Genomic DNA, 20,679 nt, shown 5'->3' with positions numbered 1-20,679 from the left:
ATTATAATTTTTTAAAATCCAATAATAATAAAATTCATATAATAATAAATGTAGTTTCTTAAACATGATTATATCCCTTAACTTTTGGAAAGAGGCAACACAAATCCTATTAAGAATGTAATGAACTCTTATGTCCCCTGTCCCCAGGGAAAATGCACATTACAAATTCATATAAATTCTGTATACTACAAGCAATATACAGAATATGTATTAGCACACACCTTCTACACACCTCTAAGTTGAGAGGCAATGAAGATATACTTTCACAAGATAGCAAAAAAGTACACTTAGTTTTCAAGTTGACTTGGGAGGCTGATGAAGCAGGTGGATCACAAATTTGAGGTTAGCCTCAGCAACATAGTGAGACCATCCCCCAAACTAAAAAAGGGCTGGAGATGTGGCTCAGCAGTGGCCCTGGGTTCAATTCCCAGTACTGTAAAAAAGTAAAATAAATTCTGTAAATAATTTCAGAGACCCCAGATTCTGTAAATCCTGATGTAGAGAATGCTTTCACTAAACTATATGTGAGCAACCCTGAGTTGGCTCTGTAGAGTTAAATTACATAGTCAAGTGCTGGAGCACAAGAACACATTTTTTTAAGTTGTAGATGGACATAATACCTTTATTTTGTTTATTTTTATGTGGCACTGAGGATCAAACCCAGTGCCTCACACGAAAATATCTTCAAAGTAACACCTATGTTGTCCACTTACTATATATATATATTAAGGAAATGTTTTACACCTGAAAGCCAAATTTTAACTACTGCCCAGAAAAATGAACCAGAGAATTCAATGGTCTAACTCCTTAAAAATAACCAGTCTTTTTAAAGCTACATCTGGCATGTGAAAATAGGAAAAAATATTTATTATAATGGGCAAGGAAAAGAAATTACATAAAGTCATCAAAGCAAATTCTGAAACAAACTGAAGATCAAACATATATGCACTGCAAAGGCTGCCTGAATTAACTAGGATAACAAGATTTACTCGTAAAATAGAACTTCTCAATTACTCAAAACTTACATTTAATAAAATACACATCTTGCCTAATCTAGTTGGACTCATACAAGTTACAAAATCTCAAAGTTATGGGTCCCACTAACATTTTATTTATTCATTGGTCTGATAAGCCATTAAGTATTTAAAATATTTTACACACAAAATATTCTCTAGCTTTATCACATAACTGAGTTGAAACTAAAAATCTTATATTATTTTTCTGAACTTTTTAAAAAGGAACTGAACATCATAAAGTCAGAGCTAGCAACCTGAAAACAGAAGCATAAACTTGTTATAATACTTGAAGACTAAGAGGGGGGGAAAAGCCCTGCACCAAAAGCACTAAAATTAAAGCTACTAATTAAATAATCTTGGCTATCTGACACCTCTGACAATCTTCAGTTCTTAAATTACCTGAAGACAGCAATTAAGGTACAGCAATATTTAAGGAAAAATAGTAAATGCTTAAAGAAAACATGTTGAAAGGGGGAAAAAGGAGACAACTGAAAAACAGCAACCTGAAGAAGAGCTACGGAGAAACTGTTGGTTCCACTTCAGAAGCTCCTAGATACCATTACTTTAATATAGAATCATACAGTATTTCACAAAGATAACCAGTAAGCCACAAAAAAAATGTAGGGAATAGGTAAAAAGTCTGTGTTTCACTAAGCACAAAAATAACATGTTTCCAAAACTTTTGTCATTCATATTACTTTCACAGTTTGCTATTAAATCTGAGTCATCCATTGTCTACTTATATTCTTTAAATCAGTTGACAAAATTATACATCACAATTCCTCATAACTCTTTAATTCAACAAAAGAACTAGGTGGGGATGTACCCATCATTAAGTCCCAAAGATTCTAGCTAACTTTAGTCTCTTGTAGTATTAACACCCAAGAAATAATAACTTCTTAATTTTATATACTCTATTCTGTCTTCCACAAAGTGTACATAAAGTGTTCCTCAATGGCTGGGATCTATCTCAGTGTTAGAGTACTTGCCTAGCAAGTGTAACCCTGGGTTCAATCCCCAGCACCACAAAAAACGACAGCAAAAATGTTCCTCAAAGTTTATAAATACATAAATAAAATCTGTACACATAATGCATGTTTGAATGTTTCTTAACAATAACAATACAATTCACCAGTCCCAACAAGAAAAATATGATTTGCAAGTCCTGAAAACTTTCTTAAAGAAAACGTTTCTCAGCAAATAAATAAGAATTTTTTTAAAAAAACCTTTAAAAAATCACCTCTCAACTAGTATTTAACAATAAACTAGGAATAATCTACTAAAATGAATTTGTAAAAAGATACCAAAAATGAAGTATTTATTGAAAGTAAATATTAAAGTAATATTTAAGTAGTGTAAATGAGGCAACTACATTGCCAAAAAAGAAAAAGAGGCGCGGGGGGGGGGGGGGGGGGGACGGGACAGAACTAGCCTAATAAAAGCCTCAAAATGAAAACAAGGTACGAGTATACTCTCTTCCACTTGAGATGCTTACAAAATAGCTCAATGAACTTGTCATTTACTACTTAATTTAACTTAGTTCACATGGCACAAGTACTACTTTCAGTGCCAACTTAAGTTACTTAAAATTACGGTTTCATTAAATTACAATTTTAGGGCTGCAGAATAGTTCCATAAATAACACAGCATGTGAGGTCAGCATTTAACAAAAGTGTATGACACTTATTTTACTTACTATTTTATTAAAACACAAAACTATCTTTTCCCCTCTACAAAATGCATAATGGGTCCTATGATACTTACGCTGCATAAGCTTTTGCTATCCTCATGAACATAACTTCATCGCCTCCTTTATCTGGATGATACTTAAGTGATAGCAAACGATACTGTTTCTTAATTTCTGCTACTGTTGCTCCCTAAAAGGGAAAGCTTTGTGTTAGTAAAAGCAAGCACCATGTGGTAAAGAAATAATCCAACCTATTTTGACAATAAACTACTTAATATTCTGACAAAAGAAACTGACATTTCCTCCTACATATTTTGTACCATAAATTTCACCCCACACATTTTAAAATAAAAGTATTTTATGGAATTAATATATCCTGCAGTACTAGGCATTAATGATTTTAAAATGAAGCCAAAGAATGCCACATTTAAACAAAAGTATACAGATATTTATCAAAAAATGATCACAGTAAATTAAGACTAGCTCAAAAATGCTCAAATCAAAGGTTTGCTTCCCTTATAATCTGAGGAGGACTGGAAAACATCTCAAACTCCTGACTGCCATAACAGTTGTTACAATAAGAAGAATCATATTATATGCAAACTTTTCTTCTACAAAGCAGAAAACTAGAAGATGAAATTACTCCTTACTCTGTATTATATAAATCTCTGAATCAAGCCATCTGTTGAGCAAATTAGAAGAAGTGGTTTGGGGGAAAAATGGAAAGAGCACTAGATTTAGCTTGGCTACTAAGAAGCTACAGAACACCAGAGAAGACACAAATTTTCCAAGCCTCATTTTCTCTATTTGAAAAAAAAGCTAGATGATCTCTATCATTAATTTCAGTTCTAACATTCTAATGATATACCCCAAAGACAAATTTTCAATGAGATCCCCCAAACCAGACTTAACATGCTGCCTACATGTCAATCAACACAAAGGCATAAGATTTTTAACATTCAACTCACATAAATGCCCTCCCAGTTTTTAAATTTTGCATTAGATCAATCTTAGAGATGTCTTTTAAAATATGCTAACTTCTGATCTTCAAATATTTTAGCAATTACAAAACAATACTTAAAATATGGCAATTAATAGCTTCAGCTTAAATATATATACATATGCATGTTAAAATGATAATAAATTCATATCTTATTTTAATAAAAAATTTTAACTAACTGAAGTCTGATTTCTCTAAGGCATGGTCCAATTTCTTTTAGATGTGGACCTATTGTGTTTTAATGGGATCTTTAAAGTACAAAATATAATAATACAACTTACAGGATCCAAATTTAATACTTCATAAGGATTGTATTCTTGATATTCTCGATCTGTTTTGGACACTTTGTATGTAAGGAATAAGAACAATGCCCATCCTGCAAGTAGAACTATTTTCCTGTTAAGAAAAAGATACATGAGGTATAAATAAATACATGTGAATGGCTTTCCTTGAGTCTAATGATATAGGGAGGTTAAGGCATAAAACAATATAAACTAATTTCATAGCATTCAAATTCTACAGCTGCTGAGTTGAATACTCCCATTAAAGCAAGGATAATATCTTTCTCACTTTTGAATTCTGTAAAATCTAGTACAGTGCCTCCATGTAATAAATTTTCTGTTTACTATTTGTAGAATTTCAAGTCCAGGAGTTAATTGAAGTTATTAACTTACTTGATTAGATAAAATATGTAAATATTAAGTATTCAGTAATCAAAATATATAAATATTAAGTATTTAATAAGCTACTGAATATAAAAAAATTGCTCTTTACCTAGCAATTACATTTTTAGTATGATAAACTAAAAAAGGTAATTGGTCAGCTGTGCAAAGATGAATAAACAGCATTGTTTACAGTAGTAAATCCTTGGAAATAATCTAATGTCCATTTACAGGAAACTAAATGAATAAATCATTTATAAAGAATTAAGTAAACTATGATGCAGCCATACAAGGTAACATTTTGTAGCCAATAGTTAAAAATGAGCATTAGTTAAAATAAAAAAAGATATAAAACAACATATAATTTGACAAAAAATTTATTTCTTCTCCCTCCAGATGTTTGAAGGACATCTGGAAATAAGGTATTAAAAACCTCAAAAATAACACCATTTCAGTCTATCAATCCATTCCAAATCAAGAAATTTAGAAGAGAATAAAGTAGAATGAAGTATGTGGAGTATAAAAGGGTAGTTATGGATATAAGTAGTAATAAAAGAAAACAACAAACTTAAATACTCATCCAAAAATTACTGAATAACTGTTACAACCGTACAGAGAAATACTTTCAATTAATAAAAGCAAAATTTCCTGTGAAAGACTATTTACCTTGTATTGTTAAATTTAAAAGAGAAAACAGCTTTCAAATTATTTAAAATATAATCCAATTTCTAGAAATAAAAAATTAGAAACATATAAAGTAATCATTGTACGGTGGCTATCTTTAGGTAAGGACATTAAATTATTTTTACTTTTTTATGCTCTTTGGATAACAACTTGTTATACCAAACAGGATTTGTTAGCAAAAACATATTAAGAATCAAAGAAGGACAAGTCAAATAAAATTGGAGTGCCTTATTTTTAGAACTACAAAGAAAAATTTATGTGTTTAAACTCTTGGAGGAGGAACATAGTTTTTAATTATGTTCATCATTTGGAATAAGCCTCTTCATCTAGACTCATCTGAAATGATCTTGTTTCAATCTATCCACTTACCTTTATCACCTTGATTTTTCAAACAAAACAAGTCCTATCTTTCAAAATTCCCTAAGCTTTCCTTATCATCATGCTTTTCTCTCATATCTTTCTACCAAAAATTTCCATTCCCTATCTCTGCTCACCCAAACTCTACTCTTCCTTAAATATTCAAGTCAAGTGACCTATCCTCCAAAAAGCAATCCTTAACCTTTGCCAAAATGATCAATAGATGACTATAGTTAAAGACACAAAGAAACACAAAACATGACTTTCTCTTCTAACTCACTCCAAGTTCCTTGGACAGCTGGATAGAATACTATTCAATCTTGACTAATCCCAGGATAGCTTAAACACAGCTGGCAATCAGATATAAATTTCTTTTCATTTGGCCAAAACAATACTCTAAACCTTAATAAAGGCATATCACTTCAAACTGTTTTCCATATCGTCCATATGTCCACCTATGCCCAGAGAAGAAAGGGAAACTTATGTGGAAAATCCCCTCACTTTGACCTGACTATCAAGGGAGAGGGGAATTGAGAACACAAGCTTCAGAACAAAAATCCCTCAGCTCATCTCCCACATTCCTCACTTATTAACTAAGAAAGGCTGGCAATTTGCTTAGCCTTTTACATCTCAGTTTCCAACTTCAGAGCGAGTTTGAGAATTAAATGAGATTTAGCATATAAAGAATTCAGAAGGTAGCTGACAGATAGTAAACAATCAATTCATATAAGCTATGGTCTATTATTAATAACTCTTCCAAATCTCAACTGTGAACTTACATCTGTGAGAAAAGCATTCTTTGTTATCTTGAGTCAGAGGTAGAAGTCCTTCTACTCTTTCATGGTATCACCCCTCTCCCAGCCCTTACTGCTATCATTTAGATGTGCTTTGCCCCCCCCCCCAAGGGTTCATGTACTAGAGGCCTGGTTTCCAATGTGGCAATATCTAGAGGTGGCTGAACTTTACAGTCTCTAAATTATAAGAAGACCGAGAGATTTTGTGTGTGTGTGTGTGTGTGTGTGTGTGTGAGAGTGTGTGTGTATTAGCCCTGCTGCTTCATAAAGGTTAATTTAAAACCTTATGGCCTAGCAGAAGGTGGTTAGGTCATTAGAGGTATCATCCTCAGAAGGGATTAATGCTGTTCTCATGGTTGCCAGAATAAGTTATCATAAAAAGGAAGACTGGCCCCTGATTTCCTATCTCACCACATGACTTCTCTTCCTTCCCACCATAATGCCATTCACCATGTTGTGATGTAGCCAGGAAGGGCCTCACCAGAAAACAAACGGGGTCTCCTGATCTTTGATTATCAGCCTCTAAAACTATAAGCCAAATAAACCTCTCTTTATAAAGTATACAGCTACTGGTATTTTGTTATAGCAACAGAAAACAGACTAAGGCACTAACTCTAATATAATTATTTGTTTATTTGCCAGTATCTCCCTAAGATTTAAGTCTTTAGCTGCATGACTTTGGTCAAGTTATCACATCTTTCTTTGCCTTGGTTTGAGAAAAAGCACAAATATTTACCTTGAAGTTGATACAGAGTTAAATAACATAAAAAGCACCTAGTATGCAATATGTACTCAATAAACTTCTAATTATCACCATGAAATGCAAACTTGACCACATCACCTCCCTGCCTTTTAAATCTTTCTACAATTCCCCTATAGCTTTAACATAAAACTGAAATTATAGCACAAGATACAGAAGACTTGAATGTTACTTTCCTCCTCACCCTTCTCCTTTGTTCAGTCAGTTCCCAAATTTACAAATTACATTTTACCTCTACTATAGGCTACAATTTCTTTTCAAGCACATCTTAAGTCATTATAATCCCTATTTTATATGATACCCGGAGAGTAAGCACTAAGGCATGATTTTTACTGAAATCCATTACTTACTTTACTGTAGGAATAATATTTGGCTGGGGTTTTAACAACCTTAAACGATACCACATACATCTTCCATATACTTTTCTGATATTCTTTAATCGAATTTGCTCTGCCAAGAAAGAAAAATGAGTTAAGCCATTTCTCATAGTGAAAGCAAAACCAGAGTTAATACCATACTCACCTTCATTACCATGCTAATATTTCATTGGAACATGAAAGTGCTGTTGTTCAAATAACCCCTACAAACATTTACAAGATGTTTGTAGGTTCAATTTTCTGCCATTTAGAAAAAATGCTCTATTTGGAAAACTTTTACCTACCAGGCAACTATTTTTTATGTGAGGCTTGACTTTTCTCTGTAAATGTAAAAACTGACTTGAACCCAAAATATTTAGTCATATAATCAGTACTTCTGAGAAATTCTCTCCTCTATTCTCTTCTTCAACAAAAGATATCAAACAGTTAAAATATGATTTATTAAGAAAGCTAAGCAGGGCTAGGGATGTGGCTCAAGCGGTAGCACGCTCGCCTGGCATGCGTGCGGCCCGGATTCGATCCTCAGCACCACATACAAAGATGTTGTGTCCTCCGAAAACTAAAAATAAATATTGAAATTCTCTGTCTCTCTCTCTCTCTCTCAAAAAAAAAAAAAAAAAAAAAAAAAAGCTAAGCAGAAATTATATTCATCAAACATGAAAATAACTGCCTACACCAAAATATCTTCCCATAAGAACTTAAAATAGGTTTATATAAGATCTTTGACAAAAGCTATTATTTTAGTCACTTTGAAAAATTTGTAATTTAATTAAAAAGGAATTAAAGCTTAAGTATAATGTAGTATTTATTAAGAAATTCACCCCCAGGTTTAATTTTTTTTAAAAAAAGTTTTAAAGTAAAAATCTGCCTTTTTATAAGCTAAATTCAAAGCAAGGGCTTTGAAATCCAAGAAGCACTGCTGATAATTATCCACAACCACAAAAAAATAAAAATAAATAAAAACAAAAAAGACATGTCATCATGTCATCTACCTTCCAGCAGCCTCAATACACTGTGGCTCCAAAGGCAACTCAAATATCCTTAGAACAGTGCCCTTACAAGAAACAAGCTTCATCATATGCCATCAAGTTCTCCCTGATCTTAATCAGATATGAAGAAGACTTACATTCATGTGGATGTAAAGATCAAACAGACTGTGAAGAAACTGTATGATACTAGCGTAGCTAGATGGAGACAAGGCATGTGTTCATCCAGCTCCTATGATGTTTTGAATATCACCATCAAAATTGAGTCCAGCTAATTCTAAATATTAATATTTTTAACATATTTTAAAAATTTACCAAACTACAATCCTTACATGAGATGCCACGTTAAGTAAAAGAACTTAGCAGACAACCGAATACTCCAAAGCTGCCATATAAGAAATCACAACAGAATACTCCAAAGCTGCCATATAAGAAGTCCAACTACTCTATTACTACACATTTTGAAGATGACATTTACATAGAAGAGCTAGTTACCTACAGGAGGTTATCAGATATCAGAACTAGATGTAAAGAAGGGTAAAGGACAGTGGCAGAAAGAGACTGGTATACACACACACACACACACACACACACACACACGGTGGGGGGGGGGACTGCTTTAAAAAGTACACTAAGAAAAACGGAGTCAGTAATTTCGCTGCCAGAGCAAATAGTGACAAATATGAAAAAAAGCAGAAGAATGAATCCATGATATTAGATTAGAATTGAAAGTATCAGTATGGATTAATGTCTTTTAACATAAAAATACAAATATAGGTCTATATACACACATACATATTTCCCTGTCTACAGTGCAGGCCTAGAACAGCAAAATCCCAACAGTAGTGAGCACTGCTAGCTCCCAGATCTTGGCTTGTAAACACCATTCTCTATTAGCAGGAACCAAGGATCCTAGTACCTTCCCACAAAATATAAATTACCAAGGGTAAGGCCAGATATGTAGCTCTGTGGTTGAGCACTTACCCTCATGTGTGCAAGAGGTTCAATCCCCAGCACCACAAATAAATAAATAACCAAAGAGAAAAGAATGACTCTACAGTGGGTAAGTGTGCCCCTGAAGATGTCCATATCCTAATACCAGGAACCATTAAATACACATTATCTTCAATGGCCAAATGGACTTTACAGAAGTGACTGCATTAACAATCTGGAAATAGGGAGATTATCCTAATGAAACCAATATAATTCCTGGGATACTTCTAGGGGGAAGCAGGAAGGTCAAAGACAGAAAAGGTGATATAAAGGAAACAGAGATTGGAGTGATGATGCCCTTTTGAAGATGAGGAAGATGACATAAGCCCAGGAACACAGGCTGTCTCTAAAAGAGGAAAAGTCAAGGAAACAAACTACCTCAAATCCTCCAAAAAGGAACCAGCCCTGCCAACAACACAACTCATGTTGATTTTGGACTCCTGGCATTAAGAATTGTAAGAGAGAGGCTGGGATACAGCTCAATTGGTAGAGTGCTTGCTTGCCTTGCATGCACAAGGCCCTGGGTTCAATCCCCAGCATGCGAGCAAGCGCGCGCACACACACACACATATACACAAAATAATAATAATAACAGTAGGAGTAGTAGTAAGAGAACAAACTTGTTTTAAGTCACTAAGTTTGCAGTAATTTATTACAGTAGCAGCAGCAGGAAACTAATACAGAAAACCTGACAGACACCATCTTAAGTGATCAGTGAACTATTCTAATGAAAGGACAAATTGAAATCCTACGCCAACTGACAGAATGCAATGAGAACACAGACTGTTTTGTGAAATTCCTGGCCTAACATAAAATCTGAATCTAATAATGAAAAAACACCAGATAATCCAAATTAAAGTTCATTCTACTAAGTAACTGACCTGTAATATTTAAAGTCAAGCAAAGATTAAAGGACTATTTCAGACTAAGGGAAACTAAAGAAACATGTCAACTAAATGTTACATGTGATTCTGAACTGGATCTCTTGCTACAAAGAACATCACAGAAGTGTCAAAACCTTAATGAGGTCTGACAATGAGATCTCAGTAATATTAAATTTTCTGACTTTTCATGATTAAATTATAAACACTTTTGAAAATACACCACTGATTTTTTTCAATCACCTCAATAAATTAAGCCTTATAGTCTCACATTTTCAAATATCAAATCAAGGAAACATTTGATAAGGTTTTATAAGAACCAGCTAAAGTCTCTTTATTAACCAGACAGCTTGATCTATTCAAAGGAATGATGTTCTTCTAATGTCTCTGACCAAGAAAAAGTACACGATTTTCAGCCCCTATATTCTTGCACAATGTGTACTTGCACCTGTATGCCACACTCTTTCAACCTAAAAACTAACTCTTAATCTTTTTAATATTTAAATCAGTCAACAAGCACTACAAGCCAAGAATAATGGCACACACCTGTAATCCCAGGTACCCAGGAGGCTGAGGCAAGAGGATCGAAAGTTTGAAGCCAGCCTCAGCAGCTTAGTGAGACTCTATCTCAAAATAAAAAAAGAGCTAGGGATGTATTCAGTAGTAGAATGCCTCTGGATTCAATCCCCAGCACTAAAATAAAAAATAACAAAAACCTACTACAGGTTATGATTTATATATTACCATTTAGATTTCCAACACAACTAAATATTCACAATACATATCCCAACATAACTAAATATTCATAATACATATTCCAAATCTTTGTATAATACCCTCAAGTTAAAGGATCTATCACAACTATCACAAGTCCTTACTGATGATTTTTTAATAAGACAGAAGTATAAAAATAAGTTAATTAATCAACTTCTAATTTTATAACTTCTAGTTTATAACTTCGTTTCAGAGCAACTCAAAATTATGTTAGGAATATCATTAATTGTTTTTGAGTTTTTGTTTCTTTAATTTTTTTTAATTATAGATGGACACAGTACCTTTATTTTATTTTATTTATTTATTTTTATGTGGTGCTGAGGATCGAACCCAGTGACTCACACGTGCTGCGCAAACACTCTACCACTGAGCCACAACCCCAGCCCCTCATTAATGTTTGATACAGTTTTAAAAGAAACTATTCACATGTAGAAAAGGTAAATTCCAAAGTCATAAATTAATTTTGTGACTTAAAATATTATAAAAAATATATCATGACTGCTGTCAGCAGCATAACTTTAGTAAAGCTACAGGGATAGTAAAAGGTTTGGGAGAGGTGACTGCAGCTGTACTTCAAAAGCTCCACAGTGCCTTGTTAAAATAGTCATATCTGTCTATGCCAGGGTGATCTGCCAATCTGCAGTATAACTGAGTGAACTCTTAGCACCATATTCATAGAACCCGAAGAGCTTAAAGAATATTACCCAAAGTGAGGTTTTCATACCTGTTTGCCTGATTATCACAAAAGAAAAATCTTTTAACTTTTAGATTTCTAATTTAACATCTAAATTTAAGAGTTGCAAAGGATGTCATCACATAAAGTTGACATCTCAAAATAAACAGTTCTATCCACTTTTAAATGTTTCCAATGAAATCTAAAAACCAATACCAATATCATATCTTTTATCATCATTCACTTATAAAAATTAATAAACAAGTTCTTCATTTTACTTCCCCCACACAGTTTTATCCTAATGTAATGTATTTTTTAACCTGGTAAAAGTCACTTCTCATATGGTAAAACATACTTATTAAATTTATTTTTTTATTCTCTGTGAGTATAAAGTATTTTCCCAACTTTGTTTTGAAAATGTTCAAGCCACCAGAAAAGTTTTAAAAATATTAAAATGAACAATTCCCTTCACCTAAATTCATCAACTGCTAACATCTTGTAACTCTAGGCTCCTCTATTTCTTTCTTCCCCGATCCCCTCCTCTTTACCTGAACAATTTTAGAATAAGTTGCAAACATAACTGCAGACTTTACCTCTAAATGTTTTGTCATATGTCAAAGAACAGTGGTAAATTCTATCATACTCAAATTTAACACTCAGAAAGTTTTACGTTAAATTTTATATCATATTTTTGGTGTTATCATACAATACCAATATTGTAAATTGATAAATTATTAAAATAAAATGTAAAATGTCATGCTTTCACTTACAAGGAACTTGTAGATATCTCAAACTTTCAAAAGGGTTAAAAACTTTATACTAAAATTTATTTTAAATAAAAGCACACTTTTGTCAATATGGCCTAATGTATGGTTGAATAACTTTAATGTACTTTAAGTATATTTTGTCAAAATATGAAGTTGCAAATTAGCTATATAACCTAACTGGCAAAGGCAGTCCTCACCATTAAACTAATCACCAAAATCAAACTGTCAAAAAAAAGTTGAGGGGCTGGGGATGTGGCTCAAGCGGTAAAGTGCTCGCCTGGCATGCACGGGGCGCTGGGTTCGATCCTCAGCACCACATAAAAAAATAAAATAAAGATGTTGTGTCTGCCGAAAACTGAAAAATAAAAATTTTTTTTAAAAGTTGACTTCTTTATTCCATTAAAATAATTTAACTATTGAGGATTATAAAAATCATTGAGAATTTAGAACATATCTTACATACAGTTTACTAAACTTAATAAAGCCAATTATATAGATAACAATTTATTTCATTACAAATTATTTGAAAGAAATGACATGCCACTTTTTCCAAAATATACTGATTCCTGAAACTATTACTAAATTCCTAAGATGTCCAAGAAAATAGTAACAAGAATCAAAAGAAATTTTCAAAAAGACTAAAAAAAATTAGTTTTCTACCTACCCAGTGCTTCTGGTCAAGCCTATATCACACCTCGCTGTGGTAACACTAACTTAGTCACTTGTTTGGACAATTTTAGTTTTTTATTAACTTAATAAGAAAACCAGTTTTACTATAATCATGATTTGTTTTTTCAGAATGTTCCAAAATAGGAAGACCTGAAAATAACAACTTGGGAAAGAAAATTTGAGAATCACTGCCCTAGCCCACCAAAAATCTAACAGTCATCATCCCAACCATAAAATAGAATAACAGAAATAAATGTTCTATTATCTCCTAAGGCTAGTTCAGAACCATTTTAATTTGGGAGAGATAGAGACAAAACTAAATACTACTTACCTTCACCACTACTCAGCACACGCAAATCTCAGATTTTCCAAATTGGAAGGATTACAGATATTCATCTAACACCTACACCTTATGTAAATTCTGTCAATGGATAAAGGAACTCAGAAGGCAACTGAGTTCTTGAACTAAAAAAAAAAAAGGCAAATTATCCCACCATCACTGACAATCTGGACAACAGAAGTGTAAAACAATATGATTCTAAAAGAGCTGTTCTATCTTCCTAAAGCTGGTTCCTGATAGGGCAGCAGTATGTAACTATGTCATATGCTTATACATCTCAATTTTCTTTCCCTTTTATGATTCTATAACAAATAGTAGGAAGTAGGGTTTTTCAACCCTGGCATTATCAATATGTAATTCTTTGATGTTGAGGGCCATTCCATGTATCATAGTCCCTACCCACTCAATGCTAAAAACACATCCTCAGTGGAAACAATTAAAAAATAAATCTCCAGAAAATTGCCTCTGATTTAATTTCTCTCTCTCCACTATCTCTCATAGAGGATTCATCAAGAGCAACTTTAATGATATGACCTACAAGTCGGGGACACAGGGAGAAGAAAGGAAAGGCTAGGAGAATAAACAGAGGTAAAAAGAAAACAATTATCTTTTCCCACTACCCTAAATACATCCTTCAGAAAAAAAAAGAATCACTGTTGGAGTACTTTCGGAAAACAGAGAAGACAGGAAGCGCTCATTAATGTATTTTAAAAGATCAAAGAAGCCAGCTGGAGCAAGGTAGTGCACACCTGTATTGTAATCCAAGGAGCTGGGGAACCTGATGTAGGAGGAGTCCAAAGACAACCTCAGCAATTCAGAGAGATCTGTCTCTAAATAAAATATAATAAGGGACTCGGAATGTGCCTCAATGGGTAAGCACCCCTAGGTTCAATCCCCAGTACCAGGGGAAAAAAAAAAGATTAAAGAAGCCAAATTACAACAAAACTTCAGGAAGATGATCTCAATTAATGCTTGTTCAGAATTCTTAGTGTCATCTGAAAGCAGAATAATCAATAACATATTATCACTAGGGATAGAAACTCAAATTTGTGTTAACTGCCATTATAAGCAACTTCTGTAAAAAACACTTTAAAAATACAGTAAGTAATTACAGTATGAGGATAAAAAAAAACACCTACAGGATGATCACAATACCTAATGTTATATAATATCATATGTTTGTCTTGGAAGAAATCTCTAGTAAGAATATCACACTCAGGGGTGATATTGTGGCTCAGCGGTAGAGCGCTCGACTAGCATGGGCAGGACCCGGGTTCCATCCTCAGCACCACATAAAAATAAAGGCATTGTGTTGGTGTCCATCTACACCTAAAAAAATAAATATTTAAAAAAAGAAAAAAGAATATCACATTCAAACTCAAAAATGCTATAATCCCAAACAAATAAAAATGAAGGATAATCTGAATACTGTTGGATGACTCAAAATAGCTTTAATGAGCTGCGTGCGGTGGTCCCACCTAAACAGGAGACATTGAATCATTGAGCACAGGAGTTAACAGCCAGCCTGGTCAGCATACAAGTAGCATCTCAAAGGGTAAAAAAAAAAAAAACACAAAGGTTGAAAAACATGAGGAATTTTAAATGTAAGGAAACAAAACTGTATTTTTAATAGCATGTGATTTTAAAACATACAACTAAACTTATAAATTAAACATTTTAAGAAGATACGGGGCTGGGGTTGTAGCTCAGTGGTAGAGTGTTTGCCTCACCTTTGAGGCATTGGGTTCAATCCTTAGTACTACATAAAATAAACAAATAAAGTACTGGGTACATCTACAACTAAAAAAATTTTTTTAAAAAGTTATGATTTCTTCACTAAAGAGATATATACTCAAGATAGCAAAAAACTTTTTAAAATCTCATTAATAAATGGAAGAATAGTAAATCAGATCATGTCACTTTCCTGATTAAAACCCAATTCTCTTTCATCTCAACTTGAAGTCACCTTTTCAAGAAGACCTTCTATGAATTCTCTACTTATTTACACAGCATTTATCACTATGTGACATTTTTATTATTCCTTTGTAGTATGCCAATCACCATCTTTCCAACCCCACAAAATGTAAGCATCATGAGACTATGATCCTATTTATATTGTTCATCCCTATATTCCACTGCCTAAAACAATGGACTAGGCATCAAATGGTAGGTACCAGAACCTGGTCCCAGAAGTGAAATTACTACTAGGTTTTTATAGATGTTTATACATTTTTATAGCTCCTTTCTTTAAAAGGCAGCACTATATATTAAATATATAGTCATCATTAGTATTGGTAGGAATCTGATTCCAGGACACCCCCCATATCCCCTGCCAATATCAAAATCTGAGAATGCACAAGTGCCATATATAAAATGGCAAAGTATTTGCATATAACCTATGTACATCCTCATGTGTACTTTAAATCATCTCTTATTATATTTAGAATACCTAATACAATGCAAATGTTATGTAAATAATTGTTGCACTGTATTGTTTAGGGAAAAATGACAAGAAAAAAATTCTGTACACATTCAGTATGGATGCAATTTTTTAAAATATCTTCAATCTGTGGTTGACAGAATCCATGGATGCAAATAGAGAGGGCTAACTAGCATAGATGGCACCACTATTCTTCAGCAGCCAGCATAAAAGCCAATTTGACTTCTCTATACCAAATTCTAGGGCAGAGATTGTATCTTACTCATTAATGATCAATTTTTCTCGTCAGTTGTCTGAAATATAGTAGGCATCATATAAATAGTTATAGAGAATGATAAACTCTTATTTAACAAATATTTGGCACGTATGTACCAGAATCTTTCTGGACACTGAGAAGAAAGCAGAAAAACAAAACAAAATCTCCTGCTCCCACAAGCCATACATTCTAATGAAGAAAATAGCAATGACAAAGTAAGTGAACCATATTGAATATTAGAATATTTGGAGGGAAATAATGCAGAGAGAAGGGAGAGAGTAGGAGTAAGGAGAAAGGCATCAATTTTAAATGAGGTACTCAAAGAAGATACCGCTGAGAAGTTGGCATTTGAGCAAAGACCACAGACATGAGGGAAGAGGTAAAGTAGTTACCTAAAAGAAAAACATTCAAGGCAAAGGGAGCAGCACCACTGGGGGTCTAAAGGAAGCAGTGTACCTCACTGGGCTGGAAGAACAAAGAGGCTGGGGTAGTTAGAATTAGAAAAGGCAAGGGGATCAAAGAAATCATGAAGGACTTTACAGGATATTCTAAAGACTTTATTTTCTATGTGGATTGAGATGGAGGACCTTGAAGAATTGAGAAGAACTGTCTTCTATTCTAAAAAGACTGCTTAAATTTAAGAATAGACAGCAGTAAGCAGTAGGTACAAGGAGAACAGTTCAGAGGTTAACAATTTAAGCAGTAAATCAGGATGTTAGATGGTAGTGAAGGATGAGAAATAGACTGGATATAGTATTTTGAACTGTACACTTAAGAATGGTATAAATCATAAATTTTATGTTATATGTATTCTAACACAAGAATTTAAAAATAAGAAAAAGATCCCTTTACATTCCTACTGCCACCACCATTATTCAGACCCACATTTATTATTCTGTCTGCTTCTTAGTCTTTTTTTTTTTTGCAAGATGCTATTAAATTAACTTGCATCTAGTATAGCTGCAAAAATATGTTCTAAAATGTCTGAATTTGATACAGTGCCAGCAACACTGTGCACAGATAAACTCTTTAGCTGGACATTCTAGGGTCTCTATGACTTGTCAAAAGTCTATTTTTTTTGGCATTTTTCTCACAGTTTTTCATTCTGAACCTGCCTCTCACTGATCTGGCTGCCTGTCTGTCCACTATACTGTTTATCATGCTATTTCTTCTTTATACTGATTCCTCTTTTACTCATTAAAATGTTCCTCATCCTTAAAAGTCTAGTCAAAATCCACCTACTTTTTTAAACCCTTCCTGAACTCTAGATCCCCAACTAGATGCAAATACTTTATCCAGCTAGCCTCCACAACATTTGTTTTTGCTTCTCTTACACTTTCTTTGGGGTGTTCCAGATATAATAATTCAAGCATTAGTCTAATCCTAATCCTTCCACACCCCAATTAGGTTACAACCTCAAAATAAGACTGTTTATGTCACCCATATCTTTATATCATTCATTGTACCTAGTACAAACTGAACAGTCAATAACTACTAGATTTAATTACATAAGCAAAAATCTGTAAAGTTGAGTTGTCTAGATAAGAAAACTCCTTCATCTATACTGACACAAACAGAATTCTAAAGAGTAATGAACATTTTGGGGGGAAGAATGAACAAGGCCTTTTAAAGAAACAATGTAATGGCAACTTGGTATAACAACATTTCATATCAGCAAAAAGTATGGTAATAATAGAAAATGTTTTAAAAGAAAGGCCAGTATGGATACAAAAAAAAAAAAAAATAGGGCTGGGGCTGTAGCTCAGTGGCACAGCACTTGTCTAGCATGTGTGAGACAATGGGTTCAATTCTCAGCACCACATAGAAAAATAAATAAAATAAAGGCATGCTATCTATACAACTATTAAAAATTATTTTTTAAAATGAAAGTCTTCCTTATGTCTGAATGAAAAGTATGATTAAGAGAACAAACCTTGAGCTGGGGTTGTGGCTCAGCATAGAGCGCTCGCCTAGCACATGTGAGGCCCTGGATTTGATCCCCAGCATGGTAAAACACACCACACACACACATACACACACACACACACACACACACACATACACACACACACACACACACACACACACACACACACAACAGGTGATATCTGAAATCTCAGAAAGACTATGTGACCTAAATTTGAACATTCATAAAATAAACTTCTTCAAATACAAACCTGTTATCAAGCAGTTTCTTCTAATGTAAAAAAACAGCCATTCAACAAGAGACTGATATAACCAAATCTACTATTTAAAAACAGGACATCCTCATTCTTTCACTGCACTCAATCCCAAAACCAATAATTGGGTCAATCACCAAACAACCTTCAAAGGGATAAGAAATAAGATGGAAATGAATAAATAAATATATAGCCCAAGCTATTGTAGATTTCTCTAACCATTCCTCTACATCCTAACATCTCAAAGGAATAAGCTCTGAAATGGACGACTCCTCCATGTTTCTCCTTGCCCAGCTACCACTATCTCCCATGCATCCCCAAACCATTCTCCCTCCACAAAATGCTCCACAAAAGTGAAACAGACCATTTTATTACCTATTTTAAAACCTCCATTGTTTACCAAATGATTACAGGGTAAAGTACAAATTTCTTAAAGTGGCTCACTTGGTCCCAATTGCCAATCACATTTTAAATCTTTACCATTTACAGAAGACTCCACTCTTTTGGCACATACCTTCCCATATTTGTGGAATGCCCTCCTCTCACTTACCTTTCAAGACCTATCTCAATCACATGAAAACACCCAAATCCCAAAATAGAATTATTCACTCCTTTCTCTGTGCTTCCACAGAATTTTCCACTTACCATTTTAATATTTATCATAACATTTAACATCAATTTAATTACAAGATGCAGTACAGAGTATGCAGCTAACAAGAGAAGCTTTGGCATAAGACAGACTTGGGTCCAACATCCAGTCTTCGTTAAACTAATAGCTATGCGGCTTTAGGCAAGGCAGTTACTTTACTCTAGTGCAGTTTTCTCATAGAGATAATACATGAATTTACCTTAAAGTACTGATGAAAGTGCAAGATGCCACATCTCAAAGCTAATAAATGATCAATAAATAACAGCTGAGTTGAGAAGAGATTACAAAGATCATAGTTATAAGTCTCAGACTCAGGAGAAGGTACCTTCCCCCACAAAAGGGACTGTGTCTAAAGTCATCCCCCAAAGAGGATTCCGGGAAGATGGTGGAATAGAACACCGAGAATCTGTCTCCTACTTAGACAATTGCACTGGCAGAGCCGGTTTTATGCAACTGTTTTTGAATGCTACATTCTAATAAAAGTTTACAACTTCTGGGGGAAGACTTAGACCTAGACTGTGACTATTTCTGTCAATTCTAGCCCTCAGCATAGTAGCAGCTACCTAATCCCACTCCAGCCCCGCTGGCGGGCAGCTGGGCAGGTGGTCCTAGAATAGCTTGCACTGGGCTCACAATACAGTGAGCCAAAGGACTCTGCCTTCCAAATATCAGAAATCTGTGCTCTGATCATGCTGCTTCTGAGGTTCAAAGAGGTGGGCAGCCATTGTTGTTCACCCTACCCCTTTAGAGAAGTGACTTTCAGAAATTTAAAGGGCCAGCACTCTTTTCCCCACCTCCTTCATTTTCCTCTTCTTCCCCTTTTGGAAGCCAGACATTAAAGACTCAAACATTAAAAGTAATCACAGAAGCAGGCAAAAATCAGAATGTAACTGCACATGCCCAAGGAAATATTCATGCTCAAAAAAGATCTTAGATCTTAAGTTTATACCTCAGATTGATCCCTTACACAAAGATAGCCTAAAACAATTCAAATAAGAACAATAACACACTCACAAAAAAAAAAAAAGAAAGAAAAAGAAAAAAACAGCAAAACAAGGGAAGGAAAGAATTTGACTATAATTACAGAGTTACCACATTATTAGCTTCAAAGATCCAGTTTTCACAACAACAACAAAAATAACAAGGCAGGAAACTATGGCCCATTTAAAAGAAAAAATAAATCAACAGAAACAGAAATAAATCAAAAGATCTAATGGCAGACGTAGCAAAACTTAAAAAAAAAAAAAGAGTCTTAAAGATGTGCATGGGCTGGGGATGTGGTCAAGTGGTAGTGCACTCGCCTGGCATGCATGAGGCACTGGATGGATCCTCAACACCACATAAAGGTAAAATAAAGATATTGTGTCCACCGAAAAACTAAAAAATAAATATTGAAAAAAAAAGATGTGCAAAGAACTAAAGGAAGCCAGGTGTGGTGGTGCACGCCTGTAATCCCAGCAGTTCTGGAGGCTTGAGACAAGAGAATGGTGAGTTCAAAGCCAGCCTCAGCAAAAACAAGGCACTAAGCAACTTAATGTATCTAAATAAAATACAAAATAGAACTGGGGATGTGGCTTAATAATCAAGTGCCTCTTGAGTTCAATCCCCAGTACCCACCACTCCCTCAAAAAAAAAAAAAAAAAAAAAAAAAACTAAAGGAAGAAATGGACCAAGTCCAGAAAACAACAGATGAGCAAATGGAAATGTCAATAAAAAAGGAAAGCAACAGGAAAT

General features: G+C 34.0%; 1 protein-coding gene across 1 annotated transcript in view; it reads right to left on the bottom strand.

The window, feature by feature from the left end:
• Sec63 (SEC63 protein translocation regulator) overlaps nt 1-20,679 on the bottom strand; it is a 60,181-nt gene that overhangs the window by 31,909 nt on the left and 7,593 nt on the right. Inside the window, exons 2-4 of the mRNA XM_078019533.1 lie at nt 7,311-7,410; nt 3,985-4,099; nt 2,781-2,893 (exon numbers count right to left, since the gene is read on the bottom strand). Of these exons, the coding sequence (XP_077875659.1) occupies nt 2,781-2,893; nt 3,985-4,099; nt 7,311-7,410 (328 nt within the window). The remainder of the gene's footprint in view (nt 1-2,780; nt 2,894-3,984; nt 4,100-7,310; nt 7,411-20,679) is intronic.

The sequence above is a fragment of the Ictidomys tridecemlineatus genome, chromosome 8, assembly GCF_052094955.1.
Source record: "Ictidomys tridecemlineatus isolate mIctTri1 chromosome 8, mIctTri1.hap1, whole genome shotgun sequence".
Classification (NCBI taxonomy): Eukaryota; Metazoa; Chordata; class Mammalia; order Rodentia; family Sciuridae; genus Ictidomys; species Ictidomys tridecemlineatus.
Note: the sequence above shows the minus strand (reverse complement) of the source record. Positions and strands in the feature narration are given on the sequence as shown.